At 36.6% G+C, this 16,314-nt stretch overlaps 1 protein-coding gene across 1 annotated transcript in view; it reads right to left on the bottom strand.

Annotated features, from left to right (window-relative positions):
• Positions 1–12,328, bottom strand: part of LOC113110849 (cyclin-dependent kinase 18-like) — a 94,762-nt gene extending 82,434 nt beyond the window's left edge. Inside the window, exon 1 of the mRNA XM_026275078.1 lies at positions 12,077–12,328. Coding sequence (XP_026130863.1) covers positions 12,077–12,175 — 99 coding nt within the window. The 5' untranslated portion in view covers positions 12,176–12,328. The remainder of the gene's footprint in view (positions 1–12,076) is intronic.
• Between the last annotated feature and the right edge of the window lie 3,986 nt (positions 12,329–16,314).

Genomic DNA, 16,314 nt, shown 5'->3' with positions numbered 1-16,314 from the left:
GATGGGTGGGTGGATGGAAAGATAGTTGATAGATAGATAGATAGATAGATAGATAGATAGATAGATAGATAGATAGATAGATAGATAGATAGATAGATAGATAGATAGATAGATAGATAGAAATTCTTTCTATTTTTCTGTCTTTCCAGAGCTACAGAAACCCTTCTGAGGGACCAGAATCATTGACATGACATGTCAGTCCTGCCGCTGTGTAGTATATAGTAAATATAAAATAGCAGCTGTAGAATATGTGGGATGTGAAGTGCCAGAGATGCTGTGTTGCTCAGTGTGAGCTGATGTCACACTCCTCCACTAGATGGCAGACCAGTGTCACGAGCCTTTGCGTATGGAGCAATTCAAATATCATCTACTGAAAAAGGCCATATACCATCACACTCCTATAAAAGCCAGTCATATTGTCTGTATTACAGTGTACAGAAATATTGGAATTTTTTTGTGTTTTTTTTTTTTTTTTTTTTTTTTGTAAAAAGGTGCTGTGGTGCCTTTCTGATGATACTGAATATAATGGACCATCTTTCTCAAGAAACCGTGGTAAAGCGGAAAGTGTAGCCCGCAGACATATCTTGAGCGTCGAGGTGATGTATAAAAGATTTGAAAAACCTCCTTTATGTGTTCTGTGCGTCTAAAGCTAGAACACGAACTGAAATAAGACACAGCACACATTGTAAATCAAAACTCAATGAAAATCGTCAACACGTTTTTGATCATGCAGAGCGCCCTGCGCTTTTTGAGGGCACAGGCAGGAAATTGCGGTTTGAAATCAGACAAAAGTCCTTTGATTCCTGGAGACGCAGAGGTCAGTGCATCGCAAACAATCCTCCGACAATAGTCTTTTAATGAAGAGTGTTTCCAGCTTTCCGCACAGTTGGTTATAAGATTGGATATCTAATAGTGCCACCCCCACTTTTCCATAACCATAACAATTCTCAACTGCATGTTTGAATAATTTCAGGGGTGTAGCATCTCGCTAAAGGCTATTTAATTTCACAGCGTATTCTCTGTTTGAAATTGATTCATGAGATCTGTGCACGGGAATACAAATGCAGGCTTTTGGCTGTTGTCAATAGAGTGCCCAACTAATTTGAGAAAATCTGTTTCATTAAAACAAGTAATCTGAAAAAATCCCCGCCACTTAATTCTTGGAATCGGCCAAGGCTTGTTGTACGATTATTATAACAGGTGAGAATTAAGAACACAGGGATGCATTTATGGTGCAGTTTGTTCATGCTATTTCCACAATATAAAGAGAATTTGCATTTTGGCCGGATTCAGTATGTGGAAAAGTGTCCAACCAGAGGACCATGGTATTGGCGTTTTGTTGCGATTCAATGGTATTTTCAGGTATATTTTATGTAGGTATCAACTTTTTATCAGATGCTTTTTGTAAAATTCCTTTGGAGGATTAAAAATAGAAAGTATTTTAGATTTACAGAGCTATGAAATGAATGGTTGGCTCAGAAAATCAGATATGTTTTCAGTTTTCCCTCAGTAAACTCCTAATTTGCTGATAACTGATATTAAGTAGTTGTTGTATTTGTTCTGTTGCTAACACTTTAGATGAGGGAACACTCTCAGTTAACTAACTGCTTATTAGCATGCATATTACTAGAATATTGTCTGTTTATTAGTACTTATATAGCTCATATTAGTGTATGACTATATTATACATCACTTAACCATACAGTAACTACTTACTATTAATAAGCAGCAAATTGGGAGTATATTGACTAAGACTTTATAAGATAACCCACTTTTAAGGAGTACTTGGGACAAGGAGGCTGAAAGTCAAAGGTAACCCCTCTTTTTCAAATTGTAATATCAGAACCTTAATTACTTTTAATGTTACGTAGCATTGGATTAATGTCTTTGCAAGATGTCCAACAGGCTGCTTTAACAGCCCTTTAAGAAATATCTTAATGGAGAATACTTACACTGGAGAATAGTTTGGTAAACCCTGACTTACAGTTACAGCATGAAAGAATGAGTAAATAGCTGTTTGGTTTCTGGTTAGCATTAACCAGTAATACATACTCTTAAATCTAGGATTGCATGAAGAACCTTTAACCTTAATGGAATCGTTCCATTCCGCAAAAGATTCTTAATAGTGGACAAGTGGTTCTTAAGAGATTATTTAAAAATGTTCTTACTCAACAAAATGGTTCATTTAAGAACTGTTCACTGGGAGGTTCTTTGGGGAACCAAAAATGATTCTTCTGTGGCATCACAACGGAAATCTCCTTTTGGAACCTTTACTTTTAAGAGTTTAATGTGACATTGTTTAAAAAGAAAAAAATAGTCTTGGATGCTGGGAATATATTTTGATTAAGGAGTAAACAGTTGCATGTTGAATGTAAAGACTGTAAATTACATTTCTTGAAACCAATTATGTTCAATCAAGTCAACGCACTTTGTTATGGAGAAACACAGACTGTGTTCCAACAAGTCCACAAACACACGCTTACTATTAACCCTTTCTTTTCGCATATACACATATTGGCTCACAAAGCCCTGCAATTCAAAAGCCACAAAACTCCCCTCGTCGTCTCATCGGCTAAAATCCAGTGACATTTGGGGCCGGTGGCCACGTCATTAGCAGAACGACCTCCGTGGGAGCAGGTGGAGGGGGTAGACTGTGGCTCTGAGTCAGTGTCAGGGGCAACACCGTGGGCAGAATTTTAATAAAGCAGCTCGCCCATGTGTCACCGGCGTTCTCTCCATCTCACCCGGTAAAAAAACGATGACACATAGACCAAGCGTCCACATGTCCCTGTCTGAGCCCGTCCCTGCCTCCCCTGCCACCCCCGCATGCATACGCTCGTCTGGCAGGGAGCGTTTTGTCAATCCTCTGAGAAATCTCGAGGTCTAAGAGCTGGAGCTGTAAGCCAGTCACATCCTGTCTGAGGGCCAGATCCTCAGAGGTTCTAACTCGATTTTTTTCTTTTTTTGAAAGCTCGGTTGCAGTCCAAGCGTAAGTCGCCGTGTTGAATTACAATTGAGAGGAGACCCGTCAAGTGAGCTCTGTCACGTCAAAGCCTCTCGATGTGAGTTAAAGCTGATTAATAGAGCCCTTCTGCATGGCGGTTTTGATCCATGAAATGACATGAATGGTTGTTTGCTTCACACAGACGCATTGCTTTCATCCGACTGTCATCTGTACTGATTAAAACACTGTGAATGGAATCGTGGCTCATTTTAGCATTGAATGATGGTTTTCTCAGAAGTTGCTTGCTTCTTTAACACATATTGACCACAGTTTTGACAAAATACTATAATTGCTCCAACTATTAATGGTTTTTATGGTGTTTCCATCGCTGTTATAAACTTTTTTGCCTGGCAGGTGATCAGATCCTCTAGTCTTACCCTGAAGGAGGAACCTAAGCTAGATCTAAAGACTTGATGGAAATGATCTAACCAAAACAACCTAGCAGTGGGTTTTGCATAAACATTTTCTTCAGAATATCAAAAAATCTTGCAGAATGTTTTGCCATTTTAAGTGATATTTTGAATGACACTAGAGACTTTTATTGTAATAGTGCCTGGCTATAAGTATGCTATTTTATGTGTAACTATGATTAGGTTAACTATTTTGTGTTTTAGCAAGTTGTCTTGGAGCTTGGATTAACATTGATTTTGGTTGGAAATGAACAGACTGGTTGTGTTGGATTCATAATCTTTCTTTCTTTATCACATATTGACAAAAACGGTATGCTTTTAGCACAAATGCAACAAAATGAAAAGCTTCTTGATTTGTAATTGATACTTTATCTGGATTTCATAATTTTTCACAACTATGGAGAATTAGTTTGTTCTCACAAGAAAAAATAAAAATAAAATAAAAATAAAAGAATCATAATTTTTGAGTGCTGACTTTTTTGGCTTGTTACACATATCTAAACATAAAGAAGCAAAATTAGGTATCAAGTTGTTTTCTTAAAAAAAAAGTATTAAAATTAAAAAAAGTAATTGTTTTCCCTTTGAATTAAGTTTATTTTCCTTACCGAGTTGACAGGTTGTGTGTGTATGTGTGTGTGTGTGTTTGTGTGTGTGTGTGTGTGTGCAAGACATTTACTTGAAAAGCAAAATGACATATTTAGTCTTATTTTCTAAAAGAAGCATCCGTTTTTTAGTGAGTTTTTTCTTAAAACAAGAAAAAATACTATGCCAGTGGGATAAGAAAAGTAATCTTGTTTTCCCTTTGAATTAAGTTTTTTTTTTTTCTTACCCCGCTGGCAGATATTTTTCCTCTGCTAAGAAAATCTCAAACAAGCCTTTCTATAATTGAACTTTTCAAGTAAATGTTTCTTGATTTCTTGAGGGATTTTTAAATATTTAACAAATTTTACAGTCTAGATTCATAATTAAACCATTATTATGACCTGTACCAGTTATCATCAAAAAATCACGCCACCAGTGCATCATGGATATTTGGAAAATATGATCATTCTTTATAGTTTAGCTGATGCATGCCATTTTTCAATGTTAAAATACTTCATCCAATCTCAGTTTCTGTAAAGATACACTTGGCAGGGTTGTTCATTTTGCAGTGGAAGATGGGGTAAGTGTTTGTGAAATCACTCATTATTTCAGGCTCAGAACTTTAGTTTCACCTTTAATAACTCTAATATATGGATATGGTATCATGCCGATAGCACTGTATTTTCTTGTACAACCACAACCCAAGTCAGATAAGGTTTTCTTCCCTATTGGGGATATTGTAATTCTCAACACATCCCAAACCCCAGGAGATCATTTCCACTAAATTTTCACTTTGAATTGTATAGTAAGTTCCTCTGTCGAAAACTTAGTACCTTTCTGACAGACACTGCAGCCCAAAGCTTTATATAGAGCGGAGAGAGAAGAAACATTCTGCTCCGCTCCGATTTTCTGGATAACAAAGAGAAATGGCAGATGGTGTCAAACTTCCTCACAGCTGCCACATGATAACTAGTGAGTGAGAGAGTGTGTGTGTAATGTGTGTAGCCCCGGGTCGCATGTCTCAATGTCTATCACACCAGTAAAGTAGAGGTTCTATTCTGCACCTGATTCCCTCATATAGAGCAAATGAAATCCTGTAAAACCCATTCCGTAGAGGACACACTCTGATAACACAGTAATCGTGCTCGCCAAGATGTGGCCTGACTGCAGACACATAATTCCAATGTATTTTTGTTGTTTCATTTGATAATTTTTAACCTGCGAGCACATTCTATATGTTGCGCGATTCGTCTTAGCTGTCAAAGATCTCTGAAGAAAGCGATGAGACATCTGTCTGGGTTTTGATGTGAAGGAGAAAAGGGGGCGGAAAAGAAGATATAGAATCAGAGATATTGGGGGGAAAAGTAGTTCCTTTCCATGCTCGGTCCATCAGAGAGACAGAAAGAGACAAGGAGAGATAGACGCAATGAATGGACGAGCTGGAAGGGTAGTGAGAGTGATAGATACACAGCTTTAAAAGACAGAATGTGTGTGGGAGAGAGATAACATGAGACAGGGATGTCACTGAGATGGAGAGAGGGATAAACGCAAGCGGGGACATATGGAGAGAGAACAGAGGTTAGAGAACAGCGTATATACCGTTACGCATGTAAAAACACGTATGCACACTTGCAGAAGTAGTTCTCCTGAAAATGAAAATGCTGTTGCCAACAGGCCTAGACTAGGTTTTAACAATGGTTAAATCTTCACAAATTAAAGTTCATCCTTTCCAGTCTGTAGTGTGTGTATATAATATGTAGATGTATGCAATTTCGGTTAAACACAGTTGGCAACACTTTAGATTAGGGAACACATATTCAGTATTAACTAAGAGTTTTTCTTCAATAAACATCTATTTCGCTGTCTACTGATAGTAAGCCAGTTGTTTTAATATATTATATGGGGTAGGGTTAAAGGTTTGGTTGATTGCGATTTAGAATTTTTTTTAACGTTAGTGTGTAATGTTGCTGTTTGAGCATGAATGATATCTGCAAAGTTTTGATACCGAAAGTAGAGATATCCTCTTTTACCATTATGGCAGTTTAATGCCTACAAAAACCACTCATAGGGACTACAACGAGTTACTTCCTGGGTTTGAGACATCACAAACCCTAATAAACCCCGCCCCCTGGAACATGAAACTAAGGACCATGTTGTGCTGCTTTAGAGAAGATGGAGTTGTTGCCATGCCATCAAAACTAGGGGTGCACAAAAAAAATCTATTCATATATGAATAGTGATTATTTCTGTCTTCTAACGATTCTAATGGATTCACAAGTTGAAAAATTAATGTTCTAAAGCAGCGGTTCTTAATCCTATTGCTGCTCTTTATCCGCCCTGCTCTGCATATCTCTCACCTGATTCAGATCATCAGGTTAGCTCCAATAAACTGTGTTCTAATTCTACACTTTATGTGCATAGACAGACAGATATTTTTCACATAGTTTTCACATAGAGAAGCATTAAACGTGCATGTGATTGCCGTGCTGTATTAAAGCTTTAATCAGGATAAAACTGTATATTAAAACCTAACATAAGCCGTAGCATTTACAAATAACAGCGCATCTTAATGTATGAGATAACAACAATGAAAAAAAACATACCATTAAGAGCCGTGCTTGCACAGGTTCTGCGCACTCCCTTTCACTAATATATTCTGAGTCGCAATCGGGGTCAAACTGATAAACAATATTGACAACACCATTGTTTACAGTACAACGAGAGCACATGCCGCTGAGCTGAGTTGTGTGACGTTTCAGTTTAGCATTGTGGTTTAGTAAATCACAACACACTGGGCCAGCTAATCAATCAGAGTCCATTGTGTATTTCTGAGGGAGGGGCTTCATAAAAACAGGAAATAATCAGCTTGTTCATAGCAGAAGAGACAGAGCGGTGTAGAATAAAGGTAAATTATGTGAAAAATAATGCATTATCCCATTTAAGGGATCTAGAATGTGGACACGCAGAATAAAGCATAAATATGGGCTTTATTAATACTAATAAACAGTCAAGATCTTTGCCTGAACGAAACGGGACCTGATGGGTTCGGGCTTAATTTATATATTTTTACACGGGCTCTGGATTTCGCTCCGGTTTGCGAGGTAAATGTGATGTTTCGATTAGCGCAAGAAAGATGTGAAAATAGATGCTGAGTAGGTGAAACGGAGGCTTGACTCTGGCGATTACATTTTGGTTGCACCAGCAACTTGTGACGATCGCGACCAGTGAAACACAGGGAGAGAGAGAGATTCAATTGCAAGTATGTTTATTGGGGTAATCCAAATCGTGGTCGAACAAGCCAAGGTCAAAACCAAACAAGCATTCCAAACAAACAAACAAACAAATAAACAAAAAGAGGGAACAGGAAAGGGAAAGTATTGCAAAATACCATATTAATTTAGAATATATCTTAATTTAATTTGTTAAGAAACACTTGTTTTTATTGGTGCGTTGGCATATTTATAGGCTAAATGAACCTTTGCCTAGGCCTATTTAGAGTGCTGAGATGTTACGATGTTACAGAGGTCTTCTTTTATTTCTTTGTTCCAACTTCCAAGTGGCCCATAGCTACATTAGTCATGCATAAATTGTTAAAACATGTATAAATGACTCATTCTTGACAAAAGGCAAAAGAGCTGTGCGTTAACAGTGAATAGCATTACCCAATCTAAAATATACTGTAACCCTAGTTATATTGTATACTTTACTTTTTTTTTTTAGCTTTGATAGCAAATTCTTCAGAACATCTATAGATGTATAAAGTTGGATGATTCTATCTATATTTATGTACTATTCTTAGATTAATTAAATACTAAAAATGGTTCCACTTTACAATAAGTACGTATATGTTAACATTAGTTATGAAATAACAATGATCAGTATTTCCAAACAGTATTTAGGTTAATGTTAATTTCTACATTTACATCTGTAACACTTATACTGTAGTTATAAAGTTGTAAGTAATAAACAAGTAAAAATTTATATTTTTTAATAACCATAAATTCAAATATTATATAAGAAATGAATAAGAGGAATTATAAATTAACTATATTTTTATTTATAAATACAGAAATGATATATTTTTAAGAAATGAATTATTAAAATTATATTATTATATTATAAAACCTGTTAAAAAGTAACTATCATGACATAACTATAATAACGTTTATCTCAATAAACTCCTGATTCGCTGCTTATGAATAGTTAGTATTTTTGTTGTTAAGTTAAAATATATGCAGAATAAGGCATTAATATGTGGTTTATAAGTACTAATTAACAGCCAATATGCTAGTACTATGCATACTAATAAGCAGCAAGTTAATACTGAGAATTGGTCCTTAAAATAAAGTGTTACCAAATTAGCTTTAAATTATAAAAAGTGCATTGTTAGTTCTTGATGCCTAATGCATAAAGTAATATTAAACATACTGAACTTTACTGTAAAGTATTACCATAAAAACACCAAATTTAGGCTTATGCATCTGTATATATATATATATGCATCCTAGACCGTAGAAAATATGAATTATTATTAGCAGAGAGATGAAATGCATGAATTTACATAAAAACTTTGGGGCTATGTTATAAATTCCAGAAACGTGACCCAGAAAATTCTTTGAAAAACAAATAATATCATCCTGAGACACAGACTATTGTATGAATAATTCCTTTAAAGGAAATGCCGGTATATATAGTCTCACTTCATGTAGGGGATGCAAGGAACTCAGCGTGTTTAGCAGGATTGCATCGGTTCTAAATGTCGAATGTGTGATGTGAATGTGATGCAGGTCTTGGTCACTTCAGATAGAGGTGAGGGCCAAACAGACAGTGGGTGAGCAGGGCATCTCACCGCCGGTAATGAAAGCAGAGGATTCTGGGATTGATTGTGCACCGAGGGGTTGAAAAAGAAAGATGGGGAGATATGTTATGATTGACAGCAAGGGAAAGAGAGAGAGGAGGCTTGATTCAGACTGATTCCCGCTGTTCTGCCCGCCACACATCCTCAGCTTGTCATATGTGCACATGTTGAGGGGGATGTTGAATTCATTCACCCGGCGCTCGCTCACGTTCACGTTACTCATCGGCCATGAGTGTGTGTGCAGTGCGGGGGCTCCCACGTCCAAACAGGAGATTGTCTCCCACTGTTCTCTTTCCATTAAAAACCAACTCCCACTGCTCAACGAGTGCCATGCATAGTCGACCGAGGACATCCAAGTGCTCCGTGTCTCTAGACCGCCAGAGTTTGACTCATTTTAGAAAAATGGGCAGACTGCCACTGTATGTGTGAATCTAATTACTTGTAGTCGTTTAGTAATCAGCATAAAGTCTGTTCCTCATTGCAGCTTATTTAGAAGAACAGACTGTCTGTCTGATTTGTAACGTGACCAAACACTGGTTTGATTATTACTGGTTCGTGGTTGAAATGCATTTTTATCACAAAAACACACTGGCCTGGAAAAAATGGTCCATTTGAAATATTGCATAACAGTTTTTGCAAACATGCTAGACAAAAAAAAAAAAAATAGGGGAAAATTTGTGTAGACTGTGATCAAAGTTTCTGTCTGTTCAAAATTAATGAGTACTTTAAAGCAAGTCAGTTCACTCGACTACTATATTATTAACGCCCCCGGCAGCTATTTCAGCCTTATATAAGAACATCCGCTGTCTTGATGAATGGGTAAAGACTTGACTGTTTGTCAAAATTCTGTTTTAATAATGTAACAAATAAATTTGGCAGTAACGGTACCACAAATTGTGTCTTTGATGTCTTTTATGCTGACCAGTGCTGGTTGTTTAAAATATTTATTAAATATTATTACAGTTTAAAATAACAGTTTTGTTTGAAGTGTCACATGATCCTTCAGAAATCATTCTTATATGCTGCTCAAGAAACATTTCCTATGTTGAGAACAGTTGTGCTGCTTGAGATACACACACACACACACACGCACACACACACACACACACACACACACAATATATATATATATATATATATATATATATATATATATATATATATATATATATATATATATATATATATATATATATATATATTTTTTTTTTTTTTTTTTTTTTTTTTTTCTGAATCTTTGATGCTGATGCCTTAAAAAGGTCTTTGATAGCCAAATTTTGATAGCATATAAATTTCATAATACTTGTGCATAGTGCATATACCGTATTTTTCGGACTACAAGTCGCACCTGAGTATAAGTCACATCAGTCCAAAAATACGTCATGATGAGGAAAAAAAAACATATATAAGTCGCATTTATTTAGAACCAAGAGAAAACAGTACCGTCTACAGCCGCGTGAGGGCGCTCTACGCTGCTCAGTGGTAGACTACAGGAGCCATACAATGAAAAACACTGCGACTTATAGTCCGAAAAATACGGTAGTGAAATGAATTATCTTTTGCTGCAACAGTAATTGCCTTTCAATGGCTTAAAATCACTTTTTTAAACCGCAATGCTTAAAAATTCACATTTTTTTTGTGAACACTGCACAGTAACATTATGTGAGCATGTAACCACAAGAGATGATAATTTGAAATTTCTACCGGTTGACAAATTTCTACTTCTTAATCATGTCTACCTGTATATCACCCACCCTCAAGTCTACCCTGTATATCGCCAACTTTATGAATGTTTTTCTGCTACATATCATCAATTTATTGCAAAAACGTTTGTAAAATAGTACAGTAATTTATTCAAATGGTATTGTTATTACATTGAACAAGCATGTGATTGACACCTACAGCTACAGCATTAATATCTATATAAATGGAAATTTCCTATACTGATTATTTTTATAGCAATTTTTTTTAGTGGAAATACACAGTACATTAAATAATGTGAATTTTACATCACATTTTATTTTGATTTACTAGTGCACCATGTTGTTAAAGTCTTAAAAACAAGTTCTTCCTTATTTTGACTTTATGTATTTCCCACTATTTGTGCATTAATTAATGTCCCTTTAATGCCATTGGATTAATATTGCTCTCACAGATAGCTGCACCAATTTTCCACTTAAAAATCTAAAAATACTTGACATAACAAGCAACACCAGGATATGAGACTAGATTTTATTAATTGTATTTTGAACAAGTTTTTTTTTTCTTAATATACTAACATGCTTGTATTTATATAAAAATAATATCCTATGTGCTGTTGCTTTTCACCTAAGTGCATCAGGTTTTAAAGTGTCATGAAACCCTAAAACAAATTTTTTGAGATGTTAACATAAATGAACAGTGGCACTTATTATTTATATTATAAAGGGATTTTTTTTTTCATCTTGTGGGTGAAGCTTTTCATATAAATATCAAAGTGTTTCTACCTAAGGAAGGTAGAAGGTAGCTCTCTGAGATGTCCAACAGTAACATGCTTTGTGTAAAATTGGTGACACATTATTAGCTGTTTGATAATGCAGTCAAGCCAAAAGCTAATGATATCAATTGCCATTACGTTTCCGAAAATATAGAGCACAATACATAATATGCATTACCATTCTGATACCCTGACTTGTATGCAATCCTGTATATTTTGTTCTTCCTCTTCTTCAGAATCAGTTTTAGTTCAAACATGTACAGATGGATTGATCTTATAAATTGCCATTGTGTAGCGTTTACTACTTCAGTCGAGTGAAGTGAATGTGGAGCAGGTTTGAGTGAAGATCAGGGGCTAATTTGACTATTCCTGTCTCTTGGGTGTAGAGTGACATTAAAGCCATTATCAAAGACGAGTTTTAAGTAATTAAAATTAGTTACTTTGAGTGACTCATTAAGCAGTATTTTTTTATTTCCAGTGTACCGTGGCATAAACCACAACTTACATAAGTCTCTTGACTCATACAAGTTACGAAAAGCCTGTCAATTTCAGTCTGCTATTTTTCTGTGACCAAGCAGATGGGAAATAGACGTGTGGTTCTTGGACATCTTGAAAACCTATTGCCCTTCGAGACAGATTTTTGTTTTTGGAAACGGCGTGTGAAATGACGAGTGCGTGTCGGTGCTGTACATTATACGATGCCCTTTTGAAGTGTGTAGGCTAGTGTATGTTCTGAGAGTTCTTACCCACGCTGCCTCCTGTGTGTCATCAGTGAATGAAAGGCCCTCGTCTCGTTGGAAACATGTGAGGGAAGAGCGCGTCAGATCTCCGGCAAGCTCTGGCATCAATTATACAACTGACACCGGCGTGAAGTGTCTCTCTCCTTCTCTCCCCGTAGCACATGTAGCTTACGAGACCATAATGAGTCATCCATCTTAATTAACAAATGAATGGTACGGCGTCAGGAGCGACTGTCACGCTTGTTTACGCGCCATCTTGCCCTGCTGAGCTTCGCTTTTGTGTCAAAGCAAACACAAGATATTGCCGACTCAGAACTCTTGTCACCCAATTAGCTTTGAATGATCGTAGCGGGAAAAACGTAACGGCGGCAAATACTCCTGGGATGAGTCGAACAAAGAAGTGTCTCTCTCTCTCTCTCACGCACTCTCGTTCGGTCCCTCTCTTGTTTTCTCTTCAAGGGTCCCCTCAGGGTTCCCACGTTGCTTTTTAAATGAATAGCCTGCTCCGATAAGGACTATTTGTTTGTTTGTTGCAGTTTCCTAATGCGCGCCTGTCTATTCAATATCCATTAGGGGCTGGCGTGAGGCGCTTGGCATCCAAATGCATAGTGACAAAAACACCTTGATGTGGAGTTTGTTTTCTCTCTCCCGGCCGTCACTTCCTTTTGTTTAGGATGGAGACAAGCGTCCGTCTTTGTTAAGGCGGCTAATTGCTTCTCTGGTGGCGCGGCTGTAGCTTTGGCTGTCTGGCAGCTGATAAAGTATTGATTGTCTGTCTATGAGGAGGAGAAGAGTGTGGAAGAGGTTAGAAGGGGATAGAAAAGGAATTAGGTTCTTTGCACTTGCTTCTACCTGTGGCAGAAAAAGCGACCTGAGTTCAGTCGAGACAGGACAAAAACGCTGACCATTAGCTAGCTCGCAGGCTATAGTTTTATAACAATTCCATATCACGAACACTATGTGCTCTGCCACAGCCATAGAAAGAGCTGCATTGTGTCTGGAGAGGAAATTAAACGCTAATAAGCTTCTCAAGCTTCAAACTTTCACCTTCACATCAGCTGCTAAAATTGCATTGGCTGTAGAGATAATGCCTTTTGACCTGCAAGAACGATTGATTTCAGATTCGCCTGAGAAAGCATCGAGAAGACACGTCAAAGTAGTTAATGAGGTGGTTATTTTAGAACCGTGAAAAAAAAAAAAAAAAAAAACCTGATCACAGAGCTACTATTTCTTCTTTTTAATGATTGTGTCAAAGTGATTCACAGTGATTTTGTTTGAGAGTGAAACTGAGGTTAGTGGCATGAATTTTAAGCCATAAACCAAATATTTAATACAATTTGTAAATCTTATTTTGATATGTAGCATTATCTAACTTTATTATTTACATTATTCATAATTATTTAAGATTTTAAATGTGCAATGCACTTGCAATGGAAGGAATCTGTTGAAACATTGAAAATGATGGACTGGCCTCTTCAAAGTCCAGACCTCAATTCCAATGAGCAAATTAAGGGTGAGTTAGAAAATAAACTGGACCGATCTATTGTACATTCAAAGGAAAGCCTTTGGCTTGAGTTGCTGAAGGCATGGGATAACATTGTTGTTGAAGTTCTCAGGAAATATATTGACACTATGCCAGAGAGATGTGCTCCTGTAATTGCTGCAACTGGACATAATAATATTAAAGTTAAAAGTAGATAAAAACAGTACGACTCACATCATCTGATTAGAGCTCAGAGCAACTATCTGCATGTTCCATGAACATAATGAAATTAAATCATGTTATGGAGGCAAGAAAGTCAATATTTTCAGATTTGTCAGATGTTATAATCATTTTGGCCACCACTGTAAATATTTACAAAGAACCAGATTTGGTTTAATGCTCACACTGCACATAGTGTGACCCATTAAATATAATTATACAAAATTAAATAGTTCATAATAGCAATAATAGTATTTTTTTTATAAAATAATAAAGTTTGCCAATACTGTTATATTTAAAAATAAAATAACAAAGTATTAAATAATAAATATAATTATTTTATAGTATGGTGGTTATTAAGCCTGTTAAGAAACCACAACTGGATCCTAGTGACCTGGCAAATGATTGACAAATCCATTGATGTCTAAAATTTTTGAAAAGGTTGTGTCATTTCAATTGTGCTCCCTCCTGCAAAAAACGATCTCTAAGAGGAATTTACCCCACCATAGCACACAAACTGCACTTGTTAAAATTACAAATGACTTGCTTCTTGCGTCAGACCAAGGCTGCATCTCATTGCTAGTTTTACTTGATCTAAGTGCTGCGTTCGACACCATAGATCATGACATACTCATAGATCGATTACAAAACTATACGGGTATTCAAGGGCAGGCTTTAAGATGGTTTAGCTCCCACATGTCTGAACGCTACCACTTTGTTTATTTAAATGGGAAGTCATTTCAATTATCACCTATCAACTATCATAAGTATGGAGTGCCACAAGGATCTGTCCTAGGTCCTCTGCTATTTTCAATATACACATTGCTGCCCCTTGGTAATACAGGTGCATCTAAAAAAGAATTAATAGCATGGAAATTATTTTTAAATAATAAATAATAAAAAATTTTATTTTTATTATTTGTAATTGCCATTAATAATATATATATATATATTTTTTTTTTTTTTAAGGCGGGGTGAAATGCTCGTTTTCACTCAATATCCTGTTAATCTTGAGTACCTATAGAGTAGTACTGCATCCTTCATAACTCCAAAAAGTCTTTATTTTTATTATATATTTAAGAGAAAGATAGTCTGTACCGATTTTTCCTGGAAAAACACGAGCTCCTAGAGGCGTGACATGTGGGCGGAGCTAAAGAATCACGAGCACCAGTAGGCTTTTGAGTTGAGAGCATGTGGAAGCTGTGACACAGATCCAGAGGCTGAAATTTAACAAGAGCAGCATCAGCAAAGGCGGTATGCTATGTGGTATGTACTGAAACTGTATATATTTGCTTAGCAGTTTTGGAAAATGACTAAGTTCCACTTTATGTCGTCTTTTTTTTAAGCTGTACATGTGGAAAGTGCAGTTTGATGACAACGTCGCATGTTGTTTACTTGATGTGCTTACGCGCTGATAGCTAAGTTAACAACACAGAGATATTTGAAGCAGTTTTACTCACCGCATGTGGTTCCAACACACAATCGTGACCGGCAGAAGAGCGCGCACTTAGGACCCATATAAGGAAATTCCGCTCCATCTAACGTCACACAGAGCCATACTTGAAAAAAACTTTCCGAAACTTGTGACAAACCGGAAGAGCTTTTTTTGGAACAAAAATAGTCCTTCAAACGTACAACTTAATTTTTGAAACTTTGTCCATGTTTAGCATGGGAATCCAACTCTTTAACAGTGTAAAAAACTCAGTATGCATGAAATAGCATTTCACCCCCCCTTTAAGCAAACTTTCTTATATTCTAGATCGGGGTCTCCAATCCTTATTTCATTTGGGAGCTACTTTTTAAAAATGAAAGTGGCTAAGAGATACCGATGTTACAAAGTACTTAAAGGGTTAGTTCACCCCGATAGCAAAATTATGCAATTAATAACATACCCTCATGTTGTTCCAAATCCGTAAGACCTCTGTTAATCTTTGGAACACAGTTTATAATATTTTAGATTTAGTCTGAGAGCTCTCAGTCCCTCCATTGAAGCTGTGTGTACGGTATACTGTCCATATCCAGAAATGTAAGAAAAACATCATCAAAGTAGTCCATGTGACATCAGAGGGTCAGTTAGAATTTTTTGAAGCATTGAAAATACATTTTGGTCCAAAAATAGCAAAAACGACGACTTTATTCAGCATTGTCTTCTCCTCCGTGTCTGTTGTGTGAGAGAGTTGAAAACAAAGCAGTCTGGATATCCGGTTCACGAACTAATCATTCAGTTTACCAAATCGAACTTAATCGTTTTAAACGGTTCACATCTCTAATACGCATTAATCCACAAATGACTTAATATGTAAACTTTTTTAATGTGGCTGACACTCCCTTTGAGTTAAAAAAAAACAATATTCCGGAGTAATGCATGCACTTAAACAGTACACTGACTGAACTGCTGTGAAGAGAGAACTGAAGATGAACACCAAGGAAGTGTGTCGTCATGGACGCTCGAGGCGGTGGGTAGGAGTGAGTTGCCGGGGATGGGTGAGCTTGCTGCAAGCTCGCCTGCCGCCCATTATGTGGAGGGGAGCGGAGGAGTCAG

The sequence above is a fragment of the Carassius auratus genome, chromosome 11 (assembly GCF_003368295.1).
Source record: "Carassius auratus strain Wakin chromosome 11, ASM336829v1, whole genome shotgun sequence".
Taxonomy (NCBI): domain Eukaryota; kingdom Metazoa; phylum Chordata; class Actinopteri; order Cypriniformes; family Cyprinidae; genus Carassius; species Carassius auratus.
Note: the sequence above shows the minus strand (reverse complement) of the source record. Positions and strands in the feature narration are given on the sequence as shown.